Raw genomic sequence first — 25,516 nt, forward strand, 5'->3', positions numbered from 1 at the left:
CCATACAAGATTGGTGCATTGCGGTACATCCAACATAGTTAATACGCAAGTGTTTTGGCCATACATTTGGATCCATTGCTCTTGATTCCCATCATCTATTCAGCACATTGAAAAAAAAATAATAGTCTCTAGAGTTTTTGAACCCATCCCTTTAGGTGTGAGATTGGAAACATCGATGTTCTCAGGTAGAATGCTAAGTTCACGAGAAACCATCGCATGAATATCCCGCTCGGTAGCACTGAAATCGATATTTTTGTTGAAAACAGTGAAAATTCGTTGTCGGCCGTAGTACGCAGCCTCTCATCATTATTTGTTCCAAGCGCACTACCATCGGTGGCGTTGAAATGATATACGCGATATGAGAACAGTAGTCGAATGTGATGGTTCGCTCGGATAAACGTTGGGTGTGATCTTGACTATAGTGTATAAAACGCTACTGTTGATTTAAGGAGCACCTGAAATTCTTCTTCTACCGATTTCGTATTATCATTGATCCGTTTCACAGGGTCAAGATTAATTGAGTCTATCTTATTCCGAAGTTGTTCATGCACACATCGCACATCCAGATGACGTTTTTCGACGAAAGGGCTCACAATTCGCTCGCCTTCACCGAGTGACACGCATCCCGCATAAGAAAATCCCACGCAATCTCCTTCACAAACAGTGAAGAAATCAATTGCAAGAACATTTCTCACAAACTCTGGTTTTATCCATAGTTTACACAATGGCGGTCATAGTATTTTCGTCCAAATATCAAACCAAATTGAGCTTTTTAGCTTCGAATGTGCAGACAAATGTACAGATCTGCCCTCGATACCACGACTGGCGATCGTTAGTACACTAGAACTGATGGAGTTGCAACGGAGCTCCAGCTCGACGATAACGTAAAACTACTGAAAACTTAAACTCAATTAGAGCAACATCTACAACAGGAAATGCGGTAGCGGTACGGCTTGGTAGTTTCGTAAGAAGAAAGGATATTTCGGATTTCAATGTATCTTGAACAGCAAAAACCTGTTTTACGCTTCGACTTTTATCTCTCTATTCTCTATATTTATTCATTTCATATTTTCAAATTCAATAATTAAATTATTTTAATTACTATATAATATGCAATCTTTATTTCGCATCAGAGTTTGCAGATATCTTGTTCAAAAATGTTTCCCTCTCTTTCTTGTTAAAACTTCCCCTTCATTTTTTCGATTTATATCGCAGCATCCTAGTAGTGGTTGTGTTTAATTTGCTTTTCAAAAATTCGTCATAAGTATTTAACTATTTATTGTTTCATTTCCTCATATTTTGCAAAGTTGCTCATTGCGCCAATAAGGAAAAAACAAAACACTGTTAATTATGAAAGATCGCAAGCAACACAGATGAATTAAATGCTGAAAACAAATTCTTTGTTTATTCGTACTGTACAGGAAAATGAATCAAACAGAAATAACAAAGGATCACAACTTCTAATTGTAACGGCAAAGATCCAATAATGTAAAAAGAATATGTAGGAAGCATTGGGAGGACTGATTTCAATCTTCCTAAAATAGTTTGAATGAGCATATATTTGAGGAAAACTTTACAAATTTTCAATGACATATTTCCAAAGCTGCTGACTTTTAATGGCGATTTTCTAGGCATGTTAATGGCCTAGATCAACTCGCCCCAAGTTAACTTCATATTTTTGTCACAGTTCAACGGATAACACATCTTTCTCGGTTTCGTTAGCCCTACTTTCTATATTTTTATTCATCTGACGCACTTCTAATTGAATGAGATAATTCGATGAATGTAAACCATGGCTACCGAGTGTTGAGTTGCGTTAAGATGAATGACTGATTCATGTATGTGAGTGTGTGTGTGAAGAATGATGTCTGTTTGTGTGAGAGTGAATCGAATCCTGTAGGACACAACACCACGTTTCAGCTGGTGTCGCAAATTGCAAGCCATTTCGGGTTGACAATTTTAAGCTAAATAAACATAAACCTTCCTATCTTCGGGCGTCCGCGCCAAATATTCACGCTCGATTAATCCCTCTATTCTCTTTTTGATAATCACCGGAGAGGGCATAAATCTGCTCTTCAGCTGTGTGGTCACATCCGATACCAGCAGATTGTGCTACGGAAGAAAAGAAAGAATGACTACAGTAGATGTTCGGCACAATAATTAGCAAAAGGGAAACTTCAATGGACAACTACATGAAGTTCTTTTAGATTCAACCTTCAAGAACTCGTACCGTTATATAAAGAGCAACGCCTTAGAAAAAAGTACACTGATTGAAAAAAGTAATCCAGGAATATCCGAGTCGCGAAAGGTTAAGAATTGCATCGACTATCGACCCCCGAAAGATACTTACAGCCATTTTCTTTCGTGCTTTCATTATTCTCACGATCGCTGCTTCGATCTCATGTTTCCGGTCCTCATCCACTTTGCTGCGGGTTTCTTTACGCTCAGGTTCTGACTCACCCTTGGCTGCTACAGTTTGAATTTTAACCCTGCATTTTAAATTGAACGTTAAATAAGTATATTTTGATCATCTGGAAAACCCTTACTTGTGGAATTTAGACACAAAGGCATCATTCACGTAGAACACATTCGTCGGCTCAATGTCCTTTGATTTGGGCGTCCGCACCAACAACCTCTGCTGTTGTTTACCCATCGACAATGACTGCAACGCTCGGATCAGATCCTTTCCTGGTATGTCCGTTTCCTGTTGTATCTCGTCGTACGTCAAACGTTCACGATTGTTGAACAGCATCAGAACGCACATCTATCAAGGAACAAGCAAATTTATAAAAATGTGAAAGGGAAACCAATTTCGTATTCACCTGATAAGTTGAGAGCTGTAGGACGTGCTTTCTTGCAGCACCGAGGGACATGGTCGGAGCGGATGATCCGGCAACGACAGCAGTACTACTACAGCCACCTTCTGTAGTTTCTTTTTCCGCTTTGACTCCGTAGAATTCCGCGTTCATATAAACGGTGCCTACAATTATTAAATGATTTGTCTAAGTTTAGAGACTTTACATAAACTACAGATACCAATAATTTACCGAGTTGTGGTTGTAACGTGAGTTGCCGTCCTGAATGTTTCGCCAAGTAGAAACGTTTGAATGTTTCAAACGCCCGTCGAGGCGCTAGCGGAATATTGCAATTTGGCGTTGCAGACTGAAGTTATGAAGCATACAGAGCTTTAGAACCTTAATAATCGAATGATTACCTTAACATACCTGTGTTGGCCAGAAGCCCGTCGTGAGGATTCGAACGGACAGTTCAACACCATCCAGCGCGGAAGGATCGTTGCTGATATGGTTCTTGAATTCCTCCATCACCGTGTTAGATACCGACATATCCTTGAACATGCCTTCCAATTTTGAGGTAAATTGACAACCGCATTCAGTCTACAAGATACAGAACATGAATTATTAGACCCAACATCATTCCGGCAGTTCTAAAACCTTCGATATAATATTTCTTACCTTTAATTTGGATATCATATTCTTTTCCGAATCATCGCTGACCGATTTGTTCAGTAGCAATCGCTTCGCTAGATGCGCCTTGTAGTATCGTTCGAACACGTCCTTTTCCAACAAATATCTGAATAATACCATTGTTTTATCCAATATCGTTTCAATTTCTTGCTCAGACATCTAAAATAAAGCAATTAAACATTATTCGTTGAACCAATTTATAGTAAAATTTTATCATCACCCCTTTGCAGCCCTTTTTCAACTTGTCGTCTATAAACAGTGACAGATACTCCGGCGATTTACTGTTCAAGTTGAGGAAATGCTCAAAATCAGACGAAATCATGTTCTTGAAGATTTTGTCATTGTTGAATGAGTGATGCAGGAAATGATCAAATCGGTCCTTCAAGTCCAACAAATTTTGCACGAACGTAATCGGATTCGTTCCACTGTCTTCTTCTTTCACCAGATTTTTACCCATCGAGCGCAGGTGTTGCGACACGCAATCGGCAATCGTTTTCAGTCCACCATTTACGCGTGAGAACAACTTGTACATGCAAGCCAAATCCTCTGTTTTGGTATTTTTCAGCATGTATACCACACCAGAGTTTTCCATTTCGACTATCGTGCGCATGTGTTTCTTGATGAGCTCGTCTTCTACTACCTCGACAATCCGACATTCCGTGCTCTCGTCTAGATACAGTTTGGCCCTTTCGGCTTCTTCAGTTATGCGTGCTTCTACTCGTCGGATATACACACTGGCACTGTTTTCCGAAAGAAACTTCTGCGATTCCAGTTTGTAAAAGGCGGCTGATTGTGTAAGGAATGGCCTTTCAAAATCCTCCTCATACACCCATCGACTGTTAATCCCAAGGACCATCAACATTTGGCAAGCGTTCTTGATTGCAATGTGATCAATGGCTTCACCCTTTCGCTCGCACATGACCATATTTAGCAGAGTTTCTCTCATGTGATCCCGGATTCGGCCGTATCGTACAACCTGAAATATATTATTATTATTATCTTAATATTCTGGAAATTCGATGGTAGTAAAATTCACCTGATCACGAAAAATTATAAGTCCCAGATTATAAACATTGTCCACATCGTTCTGCTGCACGTACACCCGGTCCATGTACATAAGAATGTCCCGAATCATTACCATCGATGTCTGATGGTCGTTCCACGACTGGTTGAGCGTCTGCAAAAAGTTGCAATTGAAGCTGCGTAGCACCTCGTCCCTGACCTTGGTCTCCAGATGCTGCGTAACAACATCCTTGAGGCCTGTGTACAGCCGTTCGCCGTGCTTGTGAAGAACCATGGTGTATGCATTACGGTACAACTCCTCGAACGACAGGCCCGAATTGTTCTTTTTCTGAATCTCCTGGATAGCATTCTTCAACAGGGACCAGATGGATTCAACATACTTCTCGTCCATTGTCATCTGAAAATGGGCAAACAGGAAAAGGAAAGCAAAAATGTAGTTAGTGACAGTGGACATAACAAAAGAAATGCTATGAATTACATATATCGATGGAAATTCGGAAAAAATAAGGTTCCATATTGGATGGGATTTGTGCCAGGGAATTTTTGCGACAGAAGGTTCTTTCGAAGATCCAGGTTCGTCTTCCATTTTACATTTCTCTTCTCTTACAGATGCAATCGCTTTACTGCGGCAGCCCTGTTTACACGCTACCGCGGGATCATGGGAGCCTTTTTTGCGATCTACGACTTTCTTTCGGAAAATTTTGGTAGAATTAAGAATGTTATTGATTAATTATTATCACTCAACCGACTAGGAAAATTTTCTTAAGTTTTAAAATAATAAGAGCTGTCAAATTGCGAAACATCAAAGTAAGCGGAAAAGTTTCAGATGTGGTAAAAAGGATTTTTTTTCTAGTTTGCGAGTTTCATCAAAGTAATTTTCCTATTTTGCAACTAATTGGCCACCAAACATGAACATTTATAACAATGTTTTGAAAACTCGATTTGCATGTGAATGATTTGATATAGGAAAGGTAAAAGATTCACGCATTTTTTTTTTGAAAGTAAGGATTTTGGAATTATCAATATTGGGTTTTCGACTTTTTCCGGTGGAAACTATCCAGTATTTTGCGCTCGGTAATGGCGGCGTACATTCCTGTCAATTTCACAGTCAAGTACATATAATATACTACATATATCTATTTTACACAATTCAGAGAAAACAACAAAAAACGGCTTTTGAACAAATTGGCACCGAATCTTTCAATTTCTTCGATACGGATCAATAGTTTTTGACAAATCAACTCAACAACTCAACATCCTGGAGTCGTTCGATAACTGCAATTCCGAACAAAAAAAATATCTGTGTTTATTGCCAGATTACTTTATTTCTGACAAGGATTCGAGTATATAAAAATCTCAATTTGGTGAAAGTGCCACACATGCAGTTTAACAAACAAACGGTTAATAGGTTTTCACATCTCGGCAGCATATTGTGTATAGACGATTGCACGAGCCAAAAACTCCATATAAAAAAAATGTTAACATTGCCCTCATGAAACTTCACTCGCCATTTGAACACGGGTAAAAAAAAATTGTCGATGACGTCATGATGCAATGGTTCATGGTTCCTTGCGACAAGAGGTGTGTGCCACCGCGCCACGCCGTCGTCGCCGGAAGTTTTTAGCATCACGCCGCCGTCGGCATTTTTGCATCACGCCACTGATCTATATATAGATAGGATTTCCCACGATTCAAATTTTATAGAAGTTCGTCGAATTTCCCGATTGATATCCCCAAAACATCAAGTTGACACTTGGGAGAATTTTTCGTAAATGTAATTCCTTTCAAATTCCCGTTGTAATAGGAAAAAAAAATCCGTAAAAAATTGGAAGAATTCTCCGTGGAAATTCTGGAGAATTTAAGTGCACATTCCGGAAATTTTTTGCGTGAATTCCGAAGAATTTCCCACGAAAATTAAAAAAAAAACGATTCACTCTAAAGAATTTCATATGAAATTTGCGTAAAATTCTTCGCAGACTTTACCGGGTATATTTCATTGAAATCTAAAGAATTTCTCAACGAAATCAAATTATTTAATGGAGAAGGGTCATTTGTTCGAAAGTCTTTTGTCTGTGGACCACAAGTTCGAAAGTTGTTTGACTGAATATGTGATTTGGCCGTACGAACCATTAGGCCGAAAGCACACCGAAAGCCAATTGGCCGAAATTTCATTTGGCTGAAATGGACATACGGCCGAAGGTGTTGCTTGTCTAAACTGATTATTTTGCCGAAAACGTAACCTGAGAACTTTTAAAAAGCTCATCTTTTTCAAACACTGACAAGCAACCCTAATCACCTTGTGTATAAAAAAGGAAATGGTCTGTGTTTCGCATGGGCATTTTCGGCTACTATAAGACAACGTCTGCCGGGTCAACTAGTATAATAATAATATGACGGATTTCTCGCCAACCCTTCTATGGAGCTGGCAGCACCATCTCAGAATCGAAGAAAACTTGGTGGGCATAAAGATATGGTAGGGTAAATGATGTATCTTGGACAAGCGCAGGACATTCATTGGAAGATATATCGAGATTGAATAGTATAAAACAATTGAAAACCACTAGGTTCATCCAAATACATAACCTATGATTAGTCTTTTGTCTCCATTGCCCAATTTTTGAGTAAATTACGTTTACTAGGTGTAAACTGTGATATACTGCGAACTGAAATATTTTCTTTTTGGACATCAAATATATAATTTCGACATGGAAAATGCATATATTTTGGACAGAGTCATTTTCTCCTAATTTAAAAATGGCCACCTACAGATCTCAATGGTATGACTTACCTACACGTATCCACATTCATTTAAATGCATTTATTTGCTTAACTGACATAGATTAAACCAGAAATTAACATTGTTTCGCAATCTTATCGATATCATTGAAACAGCCTGAAAGTTGGCAATTAATGGTTCATCCATGTACTGTACATGGGGTGACCAATATATGTCTGATGAATAAAAACATAACTTCATTTTGGTCACTCCTTTTTCATCCGTCTCAAGTTCATGTTAAGCGATTGGAATATGTTAGTATCTCAATTACAATCAAACTTTGGCCGCAGGACCTCAAGATTGCTGTTTGAACCAATTTAAACGTGTTTCAGGTGCATGTTACGAAGAGTCCTATAATGCATGTTCTCCTGCATACTGGCGTCCAGCAGGCACTTTGGTAGATAGCTTTACATTTTAGATAATTTTAAAGATAAATAATAGTTGATTTGTGAATTCTTATCAGAAGCCGCTAGAGTTGAGGTAAAAGTATGCAATGATCATACTTTCGATTAAAATTTTCCTACACATTATCTAAAATTGATCGAAGAAGCTCAGGCTTGTCCAAAATATGTACATGTCCAAAATATATCATTTACCCTATTTCAAACCTACTCTGTATACTTAGTTTTTCAAAAATGGTCAAGAGTAACATTTTTTTGAGGACCTAATTTTTTTTCATTGATTTTTTATAAATCGATGTAACTCTAAAATGACAAGACCTACAAAATAGTGTTGTATGGCAGACTATCGTGAAATTCCCTGAAGTTTTTTGGAAAAATATCCAAAAAATAAAAAATCGATTTCTACACTGAAAAAAAAAGTTTTAAAAATTAAAATTGATAGGGTATATGTCCCTATATCCATCTCAATAAGCAAGCGAAGATATAATAATTGGCAATAACGTAATGAAATCGAATATGATGTTCAAACAAATATCAAAACCGTGCTTGCTCACAAACGATGATTAGATTGCATATCAAAAATGGTGCTTTTTCTTACCTAAATATTCCAATAAACGTTTAAAACAGTCAGCGATTTGAACATATATCCATCTCACCGTAGAATTTTCATCTCACGTGGATGGCGATGAGTGTACCGATATCGATCTAATTTTTGATTGCCGCAAATTTGCTCAATACTACTGTGGGTCTTGTACAGACTCACTTAGATCTTTTGTATAACTCATACATGAACGATTTTCTTGTATAGATAATGACATTATCAATTGATTTGTTTACTTTATTCCAAAGGCAATACCAACAACAAAAAAGCGCTTCAAGTAATTTGCTGATTTGCCTATCTCCAACAAACTCGCACACTTTGCCAACTTGCGCATGCGTATTTCTATGCTAAGCAAGCGTGGTGGCTGTGATGCCAAAATAAAAAATGCTTTGCACATAATTTACTGCACAATGCATCGCTTATATTTTTAGCAAAATTATGTGAAATAGATGATGATTACCATTTAGAAAAATATTCAAAACTAAATTTAACATGATATCAGTGTTGGATACAGCATAATATGCTAAGAAATATTATTTTGAAACAGTACAATAGTCTTCAAAACTGGTACAAGTGTTATTTTTTTTATTAAAAAAAATCATCTCATAGTTTTTCTAGCATTTAAAAGCTATTTTTTCATTAGAAACTAGTGAAATTGTTAATCTATTTCCTGAACTTTGTCGTGCGCCGTGATTCGTAGAGGAAAGTGTTGCAATTAGTTCGCAATAATGTGAAAAAGTTGAGTGTTTGAAAGTGGTTTTCTACTAGCATGTATGAACTAGTAAGACGGATAACTTTTTTGAAGGTAAGTTTTCCATCCTAGATGGAACATGCTTCACTTTTTTATTGGAAATTGCGATATGTAAAGATAACTCACGCATATATTAGTTGGAAAACATCTAAATTGAACCCGTAAGAATGTGCTGCATTAGTTTTTCGAATCGTTCAGTGAGATTTTAGAGTTGTATGCCTAATTGAAATTTGATGCGTGCCAAATGAGATTGAGATAGGGGCTGAGATGGACATGGGAACAGATACCCTATTACAAAAAAATCTCATTTCAGAAATCGATGAAATTTTTTCTGCAGATTGGTATTTCAATTATCTAACTTTTCTGGGAATAATGTTTTTGTGACATATTTAAGGAAAAAAAGTTTTTCTAACAAAAACTTTTTCCATGTCCATATTGAGTGAAAATTTATCAGCGTGTTTTATGCCTACAGCGCCAAATATAGGTTCAGCAGCCTGTCATAAACCAATGACACATTTTTTAAGTATAAAAATTTTTTTAGGAAGCAATTCAGCATAATCTAACATATTTGTGGACTAACATTTGAAAAGGGTTTAAATTTTCTTTGATTTTTTGTATCGAAGTAGGGTAGAATACGGCTTTGGCAGGGTGCGACATTTGTTGGCACCCTCAACAATATTTGCGTTTTCCAGCAAACATACACTATTTATGAACATAAATTTGATTCAATCACACAATTTCAAGTTTAGGCTTTCATTTGAATAAGTTGTTTGTGTAAAAGTAGCAAGATTTGACGAATTAATCACCGAAACAAATTTGCACCTACGAAATCCTTGCCATTATTGCAGCGCCCAAGAAAGCAGCAGACGAAAAGCAAACTGTTACTTACTTTTTTGGATCGCCTGTTTCTTCTCTTTATCGTGTATGATACGACAAATTAGGTACGTAAACTACTTTTTACACTTTATTACCACTTTATTATCACCACAAATAGCAAATTTATCCAATATTTGCTCTATGTTTCACTAAATAAAATTGGGACTGTTCGTTTTCTTTGGCAGCAGCGCACTTCGGAATAGAGCGAGAGAATGTGTTTGTGAGCATATCAAACACACGCTAAAAAAATACCACGCACAATTCCATGTGATTTGATTTTAGCAAAACTACGAACAAAATATCCGGCGTTGGCATTTATTTTAAAAAAGTGTTAGAATACAAATGCTTCTAATTCAGATTTTTACTCAGACCATGTATTATATCAAAAGTGATAGCCACACCGTAGTATTTTAAGCCTTATGTGGCTGACAGAACCGTTTTCCTTTTGCAACTTAAATACTTTCCAAGCTCATCAAAAAAATCATAACCATTCCCGTTCCTAGATAGCGCATTTCAACCATAAATAATTGCCTACTTTTAGGGTATTATCAATTATTCAACTGTGAAACGTAGTGTACGAATGAGGTGGCTCCAGCTCAATCTTATGTGTATAGATTTGGTTTTACATAGTTTACATCGTTGTACACAACCCCCATGATTATTTTGATGAAACAAACATATCAAATCTAAGGACCGTAAAGAGCAAGTTGTATATTTGAAACTGGTTGATAGACTTTTGCTTACGCGTGAAGACTCTAAGGCATTACAAAAGACGAAAGATGTAAATCTTGGCAGTGGACGAAAAGTATGTAAGTTCCTTCTCCAAAATGGCCAACATATAGGTTAAAAATGGTAAAAGTTATGAAATTGTCAATATCTGGGTACACGGGTACCCTATCTGCCATTCACGTCTCACGCATACCAGGAATGACAATATTATGAAACTAAAATGAACCTCCGATCTGTTTTCACAGGGTTCTAGTACTAATCATCCCCTTTCAGGAAAGCATGCGATCAAAATATTCTATCGGTGAAAATTTAAGAAAATTAGATTTTAAAATTTTACATGAAGGTTGAGATAGGAAGAAAATTGTCGAAATTCAAACTAGCATAACTTTTCGTAAAATAATTCACTTTTGATAAAAATGAAACCATTGGATGCTAAATGTTTTCTAGGTTTCACCTCAGATGAAATTTCATATCGGTCTGAAGATAGCGGAGATATTCCGGAATTCCGAGGTTGGTGGAAAATGCATTTATTCAACTGATGTTTTTCATTATTTGAGACGTAAGCTTTGAATATTGTTTATGCCTTCTTCAGGAACTAGCACTAGTCCAATGTGGGCTATATGTCCATAATCCGCAAGGAATTCTCAGATATATGGTCTTTTCCGTGAAATTGATTAAGGGAATACGAACGAATTGATAATCCAAATCATGGGAAGTCGTTTTTCAAGACAATGATTATAGAGATTTTCAGGATCTTAATGTGAACTGACTTTCTTAGAATATGTTGGGGAATTGGTTAGTTTTGGAATCAATCGGAACCATGCAAACTGGGTTGAAATAGTATTTTTGATTTTGTTTAAGGGGCAAGCCAGAGTAACGCGATGAGCGATGCGACGCGACAGACGATGACTACGTGGAGATTTTCTAGACCGTAAGGTTCAATAGCCGCTCTGTAACAGTTTTTCGGTGCTCCGGAATTGTGACAATTGGTTCAGTGAATATGAACAAATTGCTAACGAACGAAATTATGTTAATATGAATATTAAACATTATAGTTATGCGAATCGATTACTATTTAGACATTTTCAAGAAAATAATTATATCTGACTATCCATCAGTCGATTCCAGATTCGACAAGAATGCCATTTTATGTTTTTTGAACACAAGTTGCATTCACAACAGAAATGTTATGATCGTTGTTGCTTATATTTTTTTCATTTGGTAAGCAAATTTGGCAATTACTGATTTCACTTTTCTATGGCACCTGGCAACTGATAATGATTAGTCAGTGAGTCTTACAGTCCTGAAAATCTAATCTAATCTATATGAAAGTTGCTGTGACTAAATCGGTCTGAATTGCGTTGAAAGGATAATAAATACACAGACAAACAGACATAAAACTCGTCAAATTTCCATCGTTCACTGAATTACTGGTCAATTCAAATAGTCATTAGTTGGCAAATCGATCACTCGTGGCGCGGGCATCGTTTTTGCTCGAGTTTGACGTTTGCTCACTACCGCCATCTGGTTCGCGATTTGCCCAACTAACTGAAATCCACAGATGTCGTTAGTGTTTGAACGACGATGAATTTGATGAGTAAATGTTCAATGTGTTATGTCTGTTTGTCTGTGATAAATATCTCAACCATGTTGTTATTTACGGCCATATACATCATACGCATATCTGTCCCATGTTTGCTGGGATTTTATATGTACATGGGACAATTATGCGTAGAACGGATAAATATTAGTAGAACATGGTTTAGTCACTATTTCTGGTTATTTCCATTATATGAAAAGGTTTCCCAACCCATAAATCATTGCAGTTGAAAGTATTGCATTTTAAAGTGTTTTAAATGTATTCCCTCTTGCTCTAGTAGTTATCGTTTTCAAAATACGAAAACTAATATTATATATCTGCAGGGTCTCGGTATGTGTAAAGCTCTCCACGTAGCGGTGATGATGCCGTTCTCGTGCCTTTGTAAGAGTTAGAAAGCATACAAGAAAGGTTGAAAATATCACTGATATGTAAATAGGTCCTTATTTTTGAATCCGTTTATACCCATTTCAAAATTTCATGTCGAACGCAATTTGTTTCGAGTACATCGGATGAGTATAGATGCCAAAAAAGTAATTTTTCTATACATTATTATTTAAAACGGAGAGCTGTTCGCAGAATTTTGTGGTAATAACGACATGGTGATCGGGGGATCGCTCTTCCCTCATCGACCGGTTCACAAGGTCACGTGGGTCTCCCGTGACGGCTTTACAGAAAATCAAATCGACCACATCTGCATCAGCCGAAAATGGAAACGGAGCCTTCTTGATGTACGGAATAAACGTAGTGCCGATATCGCGTCTGATCATCACCTCCTCATCGGCGAAATACGCCTGCGCATTGCGCGGATTCGTCGGCAAGAGGAAAGAGTTGGACGACGATTCAACACACGCCGACTGGAAGATGCCACGGTGAAACGGTCCTTCGTTGAAGAACTGGAGACGCGTGCTGCAGATATTCCGGAAGGTGGCAGCGTGGAAGACCAATGGACCGCCATCAAGAATGCCTTCATCACCACCAGCGAGAACAATCTGGGCGAACTACGCACCCAGAGAAAACAATGGATCACCGATGAGACCTGGAGAAAGATAGAGGAGCGAAGAGAAGCCAAAGCCGCGATAGAGCGATCGAAAACCAGAGGAGCCAAAGTCTTAGCCCGTCAACGATACGCGGCTCTTGAGAAGGAAGTAAAACGCTCATGTCGACGGGACAAGCGAGCGTGGGCAGACTCTCTGGCCGACGAAGGAGAGAGAGCCGCCGCAACCGGGGACATTCGCCTCCTCTACGATATCTCACGACGCTTAAGCGGGGCGAAGATGAATGCAACGATGCCTGTGAAAGACGCGAATGATCAGTTATTGACTGACCCAACTGACCAGCTGAAACGCTGGTTCGAGCACTTCGAACAACTTTTTCAAGTGCCAGCCAGGCCATCACCACCTCGGCATGACCTGCCTAGGATCCGACGTATAACACGCGTCAATACCGAAGCTCCATCACTGCTAGAGATTCAAACAGCCATCCAAAGCATGAAATCGAATAAAGCCCCAGGGGCGTACCCCATAGCAGCCGAGATGCTCAAAGCTGACCCCATGACATCCGCTCAACTACGGCATCGTTTATTTCGTAATATCTGGGACACCGCAACTTGCCCGGTCGACTGGATGCAAGGTATCTTAGTGAAGGTGCCCAAAAAGGGTGACCTGACTGTATGCGATAACTGGCGAGGCATTATGTTGCTGTGTACCGTTCTCAAAGTTCTGTGCAAAATTATCCTAGCCCGGATTCAGGAGAAGATCGATGCGACTCTCCGGCGGCAGCAAGCCGGATTCCGTGCCGGAAGATCCTGTGTGGACCATATTGTCACGCTCCGCATCATTTTGGAGCAGGTCAACGAATTCCAAGAGTCCCTTTACTTGGTATTCATTGACTACGAAAAAGCTTTCGACCGTCTCAATCACGAGAATATGTGGGGCGCCCTGAGACGCAAGGGGGTTCCTGAGAAAATCATCGGCCTCATCGAAGCACAGTACGAGGCCTTTTCGTGTAGAGTGCTGCACAATGGGGTCCTGTCCGACCCTATCCGGGTCGTAGCTGGTGTGAGGCAAGGATGTATTCTATCACCGTTACTGTTCCTCATCGTAATCGATGAGATTCTGGTAGATGCGATTGACCGTGAACCAAACCGCGGGCTGTTATGGCAGCCTATAACCATGGAGCACCTAAACGACTTCGAATTGGCGGATGACGTTGCACTACTCGCGCAACGGCGCACAGAAGAGTAACTAGAACAAATTCGTGGACAAAACCCAAAAAAAATTTTCAACATTTGTACATTCTTATATTTTTTTTTAGATACTTAAAAACATTCTGCATACTATGGCTATTTCAGAAATAACCCAAAATTTTGTAAAAAAAATATAATTAGGGCTAAAAAATTAGGTATTGGATTGGATTTTGTCTACTTTATTTGTGGAGTATTTGGAAAATCTGATTTTTACACAACATAAATGTTATCAACAAGCTATTATTAGTACACAATCAGTAGATTATAGTTGTATGTCTCCATTTTGTTCATGTTTATGGTCACATTATAAATTTTATGTTTCAGGTGATGACCACTTGAAAATCACTATTTTTTCAAGATCCAGCAAAGATCCGGCAAAGATAAATCACTTGGGTGAAACTTCAAGATATGGACTAAGCATTCCACGTGAAAACTCGTCCGCAAACGTCCGCAAATTAGATTCTGAGCTATTTGAATAAAATGCGATTTTTCATCATTTTAAAACAAAATTTTAACATTTGTTCATAAATTACCACATATAACGAGTCCAGGAAATAAATGTAAGAAGCATGCTATTTAGCATGCATTTTATCAAGACCCAAATAAAATAATGGGTCTCCCATGAGTTGCGTTGATATCTTTTTGAAAACCTTATATTGAAATCGCTTATCTATAAATTCTGCATTGTAGAGAAATCTGTTACTACCTAGATTTCGGATGAACCCGTTTTCATTGAAGTGATCATAATTTATGAACGGTGCCTTATTATGATAGTTTCGTCATGGCTAGCTATGATATCTTGTGGGCTTCGGCTCGGACATGGTAATCGTTGTTGTTTCAAGCCATGGTATATAGAATGCAGGTGATTTATTTTTTACTACAGGCTTCACCTTTTCAGACCCTAATTTTTAAGATTAAGGTTTAAGTTAAGTAGAAAAGAGTGGTCAAGCAAAAAACAGTGTTTACTTTTGTGCATGCGAATTTATACAACCATTTTTCTTTTGGGATCTTGGGCATGGGTTAAAATAAGTTAGATGTTTTTTCTTATGTAAATGTTAGAAAATCCATTTAAGGATAGAGCTTTAACTACGGGTTTCTTGCTACTTTGTGGAATATAGCCATTTTAGAATCGTTTGCGTAGCGAAAGCAAGAGATTTTACATAAAACGCGAGGTTTTATTTGAAAAAATATGTCTTTTCACATTTTTATCTGGTTTTACACTGTTAGGTGGATAGATTTATCAAAAAAAAAATGCATTTTCCTGCATAATTGGCAATTATTACTTCGTCCTAGGAATAGCATGCCCAAATATCCGCAAAAAATAGTTTTGGCCAAGAATTGGCTTATTTACTCCTATGTGCGGCGCTCTGATATGCAGAGTAAGCTCAACGACCTTGCCGATCGCTCCTCCTCGGCAGGTTTAGTCATCAACGTCAACAAAACCAAATCGTTGGATGTAAACACGGTGACTCCTTCCAGTTTCACAGTAGCCGGGCAACCAGTGGAGAATGTTGAAAGCTTCCAATATCTTGGTAGCCAAATGGCGTCAGACGGCGGTACCAAGATCGACATAGGCGCACGGATCAAGAAAGCAAGGGCTGCCTTTGCGAGTTTAAGAAATATCTGGAAAAACAGGCAGATAAAGCGAACGCACAAGTCCGAAATTTTAATTCTAACGTAAAATCCGTGCTTCTATACACTAGCGAAACATGGTGTGCATCAGTGGAGAACAGTCAACGGCCGTAGGTGTTCATCAGCAGATAACTGCGGTATATAATTCGGCCCTGGTGGCCTCACAACCGGATCTCTAACAACGGGGTCCATCGTCGTTGTCACCAGAGGCCGATAACAACAGAAATTCGGGATCGGAAGTGGGGCTGGGTCGGCCACACTCTACGTAGGGCGGAAACGAAATCTGTAAGCAAGCATTAGACTGGAACCCAGCGGGACATCGCAGCAGAGGCAGACCCAGAGGCTCATGGCGGCGAAGCCTCAATAAAGAAATAAAAGAAGTCGACCGAAATCTAACCTGGCAACAGGTTAAAGCGATAGCCGGGCATCGCTCAGGATGGAGATCTTCAAGTCGGCCCTTTGCACCACCGGAGGTGTACAGGATCCATAAGTAAATTATTATTTTGGCCATAACTTCCAAGCCCATAGTCTGATGTATGGCGTATTTTCAATAGGAAATAATTATGCTAAATTGAATTTCGAGAATTTTTTCTTATCTCAACCTATATATCTAACCCCTGCAAAATCTTGAAATCTAATTTTCTTAAATTTTCACCGATAGAATATTTTGATCGCATGCTTTCCTGAAAGGGGATTATTAGTACTAGAACCCTGTGAAAACAGATCGGAGGTTCATCTTAGTTTCATAATATTGTCATTCCTGGTATGCGTGCGTCTGTTTTTGTTGGCCGCATAAGGTAAAATTTGTTTTACAATGTGTTTAAATGTTTTTGCCTATCTTCCACGTGACATAAAATTGATGCCAAAGCTAAAATTCATGTTTTGTTTTAAGCCAGTTTTGATAATTAATAAAATTTCTTCCAAAATTGAGTGAAGCGAGATGAGCGTGCAGCCAATTATTATGAATGAATTTTACTACTAGAGGATATAAACAACCAGCATCTGGCACCAATACATTACTAGTTTTGTACTTCCGTGTCTAGTTGCTGAAGGAGCAAAATCATAGAAATTGCTATGCCAATACAAGAAACGTTGACCTGTTACTTTATATTAAATTTACTAAGTTTGTGGTAAAAGATATTATATTAAGTGAACACCAATCATCAAAGGAAGAGCATACGAATGTATACCAGTTGAACTATACCTGTGTTTTAGTGTAATTATTCATTATTTTTATCATTCAATTTGGCGAATGTCTTAGACTGCCAAGAATAGGTATTTTCCCCTAACTTAAAAACAATTGAGTTTACAAAAAAAAACAAATAATTGCTTTGAAAACGTGCAAATGTTGCCGAAACGCAATTGAAGTGATATTTAATTGTAATAGTGGAAAAGAAGATGTTGTTTTTCAGCAAAGGCTAACCACTGATCGGTGTAATTTATAAAGCCTGTAGATGAATTTGTATCGTATTTTATTGAAAGTGTGCAGTGTAGTTTTAATTCAAAACATAGCTTAGAAGCAGAATGGCACTTTTTTGCAACATCGCACGAAAAAGGCCCTTGCGAAGCTATTGGTGGCACCCTCGAACGAATGGCAAAACGAGTAAGTCTTGCCAAAGATTATGGAAATACTATTAAGACTCCTCGGGAATTGTACGAATGAGCAGTTACACAATCAGGCAAATTACATTTCTGTTATATCACAATACATCACTAAATTACATTTCTGTTATATCTCGAATGAGCAATACTCACCAATGGCAGAAGAGTTTGATGAACTTTTCAAAGAAGCAAAAACTATAACTGGCACACAAATGTTTCATTCTTTCATACCAATCGCTCATAATAAAATCCTGGCTAAAAAATATTCCAACTCAGATGAAGACCCAAAAGTCTTAAAATTGTTCGAGTAAATTTACAAATTAATGAGTATTCAAGTAGAAATAAGAATTAAATGTAGTAACAAATATAATTGAAGAAAAAAATAAAAACATGCGAAAAAGTTATTATTCTTTGAATGTGCGTTTACCCAAAATCCCCCTAATGAAATTATGTACCGAACTTCATCGTTTGGAATCAAAATGTTTATCTGATAAAAAAAAATCGACCTCCAATTTTTTGTTTTGCTAAACCAATTTTAATCTTTACATTTATTGATTTATTTTCACGATGAACGAAACGCTCTTTTATGTTCCAGATTTTACAGTTCAGACAAATATACAATAGTCCATCAAACATCACAATTTTGTAAATCTGGTAATTTGTGTGTAACATTGATATAAGAAATCTAGGAAAATATACGCCATTTTCAAATGTTGGTTCACATTAATGTTGGATTATGCTAAATTGCTTCCTAAACAAATTTTTAAAAAAATCAATGGAAAAAATTAGGCGCTCATCAAATGTTACTCTTGACAATTCTTGAAAAACTAAGTATGCAGAGTGGCTTAGATATATCATATTTTTATGCCCACCAAGTTTCATTCAATTCTGAGATGGTGCTCCCAACCGCTGGTCGAGTTGGCGCGAAATTCGTCATATATATGTATATGTATAAAAATCAATCAATGTTCTAGTACGTTGCTTAAAAATTACTTACCGTGGGCTACCGTGGGTTGCGCCACGGCTAAAATGATTAATGATTCAATGTGCATTTGTGTTTTTGTTGATTAAAAATAAAAATATAATCCAAACTGCTTGATTTATTAAAAAACAAAAACAATAGTGTCCAACTAGGAAATTTGCTCCGTCGAATGAAACCAGTTGCACTCGAATCTGTCAAGCCCTTCTATATGAAACGCGTTTAACAAAAAAAAAATTTATGGGCTACACACATACACACTTTTGGAGTGAAATTATAGCCTTCTGGTACAACTTTGTTGTACGAGAAAGGCAAAAAGGTGTTTTGGTCATAACTTCCGATTTCATAGTCCGACCTGGCCAATTTTCAATACGAAACAATGGGGCAGGATTTCACGTCGAACGAAACTTGTTGCGAGCAAATCGGTTAAGGATAAGTGCCTGAAAAATGAGTGACATTTTTTACGCGATTTTTACGTATAAATTTGTATTTTGGCCATAACCTCCGATCCCATAGTCCGATCTGGCAAATTTTTGATAGGAAACAATGGGACAGGATTCTACGTCGAATGCAATTTGTTGCGAGCAAATCGGTTGAGGATAAGTGCCTGAAAAATGAGTGACATTTTTACGCGGTTTTTACGTATAAATTTGTATTTTGGCCATAACTTCCGATCCCATAGTCCGACCTGGCCAATTTTCAATAGGAAACAATGGGACAGGATTCTGCGTCGAATGCAATTTGTTGCGAGCAAATCGGTTGAGGATAAGTGCCTGAAAAATGAGTGACATTTTTTACGCGATTTTTACGTATAAATTTGTATTTTGGCCATAACTTCCGATCCCATAGTCCGACCTGGCCAATTTTCAATAGGAAACAATGGGACAGGATTCTGCGTCGAATGCAATTTGTTGCGAGCAAATCAGTTGAGGATAAGTGCCTGAAAAATGAGTGACATTTTTTTACGCGATATTTACGTATAAATTTGTATTTTGGCCATAACTTCCGATTCCATAGTCCGACTTGGCCAATTTTCAATAAGAAACAATAGAAAAGGATTCTGCGTCGAACGAAATTTGTTGCGAGCAAATCGGTTGAGGATAAGTGCCTGAAAAATGATTTTTACGTATAAATTTGTATTTTGGCCATAACTTCCGATACCATAGTCCGACCTGGCCAATTTTCAATAGGAAACAATGAGATAGGATTCTGCGTCGAATGCAATTTAGTTTATTGAGAATAATCACGTGAACCTTTTACATCAAATGCTTAGGTGAGGTCAAGGAATTTTGTCAATTTGTTGCGAGTAAATCGGTTGAGGATAAGTGCCTGAAAAATGAGTGACATTTTTTGCGTCGTTTTGTGCGCGCACACACACACACACACACACACACACACACACACACACACACACACACACACACACACACACACACACACACACACACACACACAGACATCACCTCAATTCGTCGAACTGAGTCGATTGGTATATAACACTATGGGTCTCCGGGCCTTCTATAAAAAGTTTGTTTTTGGAGCGATCATATAGCCTTTACCGTATACATAGTATACGAGAAAGGCAAAAATATATTAAGCTCTTTTTAGTGGAATGTATTCAACCGTCTAAGACGTTGCTTGTCCATCTCATCGTGAGTCCATTGTGTCCGTTTGTCCATGTCGTCTATCCAATGATCGTTGCATTGTTCGGTTGCCATTTATCCGGGTAACGTTGGAGGAATGTCTCCGAGAAGAACAAGTTGTCAGTCGTCATCAGGCAGCCGTGACGGTAAGGCGTGCACCCCAAAACGCCACCGTATGGGCTGCGGATCCGGCAACTGACGAGGGTTTGGTGAAGGGACTGGGAATCGAACCCATGACCATTCGCTTGTAAGGCGAACGTGTAGCCAACTACGCTACGGGACCCCCTAAAAAATCCTTCAATTACATTTTATAGATTACCACGAAAACTCTATAGAAATTATCACAAGGTTTCTTCAGATATTATTTCTGAATTCCCTCCGAAATTAACGAAGAATTTCACTGAACTCACCTCCCGCGATTTGAAAAATGAATCTAGAACAGCTGCTTGGAAAATTAATGTTTCAGATTCATTTTCAAACTGACAGTCCCGAACGATTTGAATCACTGCTGATTTTACTCCTAATTCATAAAGAATTTCAAAAAAGATTATTGAGTTTACAAACAAATTTTAAATGACATTCTGAAATATGTTCAGATAGAAATATTCTACACTCTAAAAAATCATCACGTCATATTCACGTGAAAAATCACGTAACTGATCTGTCTTGAACAAATGACGATTGTTACGTGACGTTAGTAATGCTCACCTTAAATTCACGTAACTTTTACTAAAAATCTTGGTGAACATGACTGTATATCCACGTAAACATTTTAAGTAAGATTGTGTTAGTGTGATTGCAACTTCGGCATTTGCGGAAGACCTGAATAGTAAACAATCTTCATGTCAGATTTACCTGAAAACTAATATGGTTCTCATCCACCATACTTTTCACGTAAGAGTGACTTGGCATTCACGTAAGAATGAATGACACATAACCTAAACATAATTTGGCTTTGCGGAGGTAAGTCATATTTCAGATGCATCTAGGCGGAGATTTTCCGTGCCTGCATCTTCTCTCCTTGGAAAAAATGTCAACGAAGGTCGGATGAAACTTATTAGATTCGTTGAGAAATGGCGTGAAAGCAGAGGAAGCTGCATGGACATCTAGAATTCTCGGGTACTTATTCAAAAGGACGTATGTGATTTTGTAAACAAAGATCCGAACGTCGATTTGTCCAATCTGATGGCACTCACGCAAACCATCACCACATGCAGGTAGGGGAAGCCTTCGGCTACCAATTGGTGGTGTTGGTTTGCGTGGGAGTGCCATCAGATTGGACAAATCGACGTTTGAATCTTTGTTTACAAAATCACATACGTCCTTTTGAATAAGTACCCAAGAATTACAGTTTTCCGATAGCGTTAGTATAAAATTACTTTTCGTTTAATTAACAGCAATAATAGTAGCAATTTTTTAACAAGAAAGTGGTTGCAAATTCTCAGCGATACTCATTGACATCATTTCTCAAGAAATCTGATAAACTATATTCGACATTCGCCGGTATATTTGATTTTTTCTTCAACAGTGTTTCTGCGGTTACTCCGAAGTGCACCAAATGACGGCGTTCCTTTCCAATGATCAAAACATCATTTTGCATCAATAAATCAACAGGGCGAAAAGGTCTCATATTTATGGACAGTCGCTGATCTGTTTTGCATTTATTACAATATCACTATATTGCCAATACATTTCAAAACATGTAGTAGTTATCTGCTGCCATGTAGCTTTCACTAAAAGTTCACGTAACTAGTACGTACAAATCACGTCAGTTTCACCTGAGCAAACACGTAACTACTTTCAAGCTTCACGTCATTAATTAGTACTGGAAGATCCAGTAAGGTTCACCTGATAAATCACGTAACTCAAGGAAACTAAATTTCGTTCAGGTTACATGTCATTCAGGTCACTCTTACGTGAAAAGTATGGTGGATGAGAACCACATTTGTTTTCAGGTAAACGTGACGTGAAGATTTTTCAGAGTGATAGTACGAACTGCAGGAGAAGTTCTACGAGCAATTCCTTGAATCCCTGAAAATTGTTTCTCACAATTTCCTAATAATTAAATATCAGGTGGATTTTATTTGAACAAAATAATATTGATTTGTTTGACCGAACATACATTGTACAACTAGAGATTTAGTGGGTATCTAAACTTTATCAGGAATGAGAATAAATGTTGCATGATTGTAAAGAAGATAATATTGTCAAATGAACTTTGCTGAAAATATGTATTTCTGATAGAAACTAGCTAAATCTATACTACTTAACAGGAAAAATGCCACCGGCGTGGGAAAAAAAATTGGCGGCGTGGTAAATTTTTATACGGCGGCGCGCCGATTCATTTTTGACGGCGAAGGTGCCATGAAAAAATCGTCGGCGGCGACGGCGCACAGGTCTATTTTTTTTTGTCATACATTCACAGTTATCTTTTAATATCGAAGATCTGGTTTTTGTCATGTGTAACTTTTAACCATTTTCCATACTTTGTCAGGTATTCAGTTGTGCCAGTATTGCAAAAAACCGTTGATATACACCCAATATTTTTTTACACGGTTGGTATTCTTTAATTTCCCGGTTAACCTGATTTTTCACAGCTTTTGAAATACCACCTGAATTTTCTTTGATTTTTTGTGAATTTTTTCATGGGATTAACTCATAGTTTCATCGACGCCAAAGGTCGTAATCAACTAAAACCCACCCGTGTAAAAAAAGAACCGGGTGTACTTTAATTTTTATTTACTATACGCATAAATCGAAAAACAATTCCACAATTTTCTAGACCGAACATGGATTTGAGAAATCAAAACATAAATAAAGAATCGAATCGAATCATCATAAACAGGTAAACTTACCGGGAAAGCCCGAATCCGCATTTTGCCTTCTTTTTTCTGCGCCATTCGGCTCATTTTGGCAGCAAAACTTTTTATTCCCCAAACTCGCCCGTAAACCTATGGGCCGTTTGTCCGATACGACAACGACGGCTTCGGTGACAGCAGCGGCAAGATTGTGCCTGTCGAATCTCCTCTCTGTCGACCCCCGTTCCAGTCTCACTAGTAGCACTGGTGGTGGCGTAGGCGGTGGTTATGATAGGCAGAATGGAAAAAGCTGCTCGCTCGACCCGCGCACCTTCTTTGTCTCGGAAATGGGTCTATCCACTTTCACCACGCATATGATAGTTCGTTCACTGTTTAGCAAATTTCAGTTTAATCTTTAAGCGCACTAATCACTTCACTTGGTTTAAAATTTTTCTTTCCGATCTCACTATGATGTTGATAACGGATTCCACGCAGAATAAAATAGAATAGTTTTCTTTCTATTGATCGCATTCATTATTTCACTGTGCATAATTTATGGAATGGAATGAGTTTTGATTGAAATGATCACTGAAAGAAAGTGTTCCAATTTTAACTTATTGGTAGCAGCATTATGTCGAATATCAAATAGCCCTACAAACACAATTTTACTGAATAGTTGAAACTAAGAAAGGGAAAGGTGGATCGATCAGATAGAGGACGATTTGCGGACCCTCGGAGAAGACTTTATGTATTGCACAGGCCACTCCAGCCTTAGTCTGGTAATAAATAAAAATAAACTAAGAAATTTTGCAGGAACTAGGAAAATCGAAATAGATCGACAAAAGTCTTGCTCAAATGCGGGGAACAATGTAAGTATCTTCACTAGTGCCAGCTCAATCACAATAGTCACTAGAATGATATTTATGAAAGAGTTTCAATTCTTGTTTTGACACTAATTTAAAACAACACAACAAAGTCAACATCATTGCATTGGTTTCCTCTTTTAACCTGAAGAAAATCGTCTGGAGTTAGCCTAGCGAGGATTGGTAAATCGAAGATGGTGTGTCTGATTCTAAATCCGTACTATGATGTTTTCGGATGGGATACATATTTAGGCAATGAAAGGCAGCCATAGAAAAGCCATCAAATAATGGCTGTTTAAATGCAGGCCAAGTTCTTGTTGAAATGTAGAGCCATTGAAAAAAGTAATAAAATACCCAAATCAAATTGTATTTACATAGTATCAGGATAAATACTAATTATTAAACACTATGATTAATGAGATGAGAGTATTACTTCTTCCATATCATTATGATCATTGAATTTTTTCTACCTGTGTGCAAATTTATTCAACCTTTCTCGCATTATTAGAACACATACGTACTGCCGCAATACGCATAACTGCCATATGTCCATTGGAATTCAAGCAACATGGGACAGATATGTGTATAGCGGCAGCCTACATCCGAGCAGATTCATTTTATTTTGGCATGCAACTGGGCGTACTTGTAATAGGTAGGTATTACATTGCATTTTCGCCTAATCACCTTCACCCATCCGGAAATAGAAACACCATGGAATGAACTCTTCAATCGAAGCAGAAAGTGTGGACAACCTTGTCGAGTAACGACATTGCCGCAGACGTGTAACTCAGACATCAAACGCAAACTTCAAATTTCAAGGCGATTTCAAAGATTGGATTGCGATTATTCATATACACTACCCGTAGACGTCGCTCACTCAAATATTGTTACTGCCGTCGTCATCCAACCGGTCAGAGCCAAAAAAAAAACGAAACACAAAAATTGTGTCTTGATCGTAGACACGGACAAGGTTTCTGCCATACAATTGATGACAAAGACCAGTATATTGGCTATAAATATGCTGTGTGCAAGATACGAGGGCCCTCAAAATCGACCTAAATTCCTCACTTCCGTCTGGGGTCTTGTTTTGCTTTTGTTGCCACCACTTTGAGACCAGACAGTTCTGTTGTCCTTTGAAGTTTCGCAGGATTCCTTTTTTCGATGACGATCGGGATAATATGAAAATCAAGTGTCACAAACACAAGCAAATAAGGAAAAAGCAACACTATTCGTCTTCATCAATCCACCACACAGAGGACCGATTCGACGTTCCGAAAAAAAAATATGAGCACCCGATTTTCACTGGCCACTTATGGTATCGAAACGGAACGTCCCCTAATCAACATACTGGCAAACGATTGAACGTGACGCGGTGCGCCGAAATTCACACGATAAGACGCATTTTGCGACGGGTTTCAATCCGAAAATTTTAAACGGAACAGCCGAAATTGATTAAACTGTGCACTTTCGACGTTTTCCCGTAATGGCGACTGCCATGTTTTCTCCTTCTCT

The 25,516-nt window shown here is 38.0% G+C and overlaps 1 protein-coding gene across 2 annotated transcripts; it reads right to left on the reverse strand.

The window, feature by feature from the left end:
• Positions 1–1,017: 1,017 nt before the first annotated feature.
• Positions 1,018–25,516, reverse strand: LOC134213019 (cullin-3). Of its 2 annotated transcripts, XM_062691473.1 has the most exons (11): positions 25,353–25,516; positions 23,199–23,729; positions 4,522–4,905; positions 3,706–4,461; positions 3,474–3,644; positions 3,225–3,395; positions 3,048–3,162; positions 2,823–2,980; positions 2,547–2,764; positions 2,351–2,489; positions 1,018–2,112 (listed from the first exon to the last, which is right to left on the reverse strand). In XM_062691473.1, the coding sequence occupies exons 2-11, from the start codon at positions 23,250–23,252 to the stop codon at positions 1,960–1,962; spliced, it is 2,319 nt and encodes a 772-aa protein (XP_062547457.1). In that variant the 5' UTR covers positions 23,253–23,729; positions 25,353–25,516; the 3' UTR covers positions 1,018–1,959. The 2 variants fall into 2 exon arrangements, with proteins under 2 accessions (XP_062547457.1, XP_062547456.1); XM_062691472.1 differs by lacking the exons at positions 23,199–23,729; positions 25,353–25,516 and adding an exon at positions 4,987–5,199.

This window comes from Armigeres subalbatus, chromosome 2, assembly GCF_024139115.2.
Source record: "Armigeres subalbatus isolate Guangzhou_Male chromosome 2, GZ_Asu_2, whole genome shotgun sequence".
Taxonomy (NCBI): Eukaryota; Metazoa; Arthropoda; class Insecta; order Diptera; family Culicidae; genus Armigeres; species Armigeres subalbatus.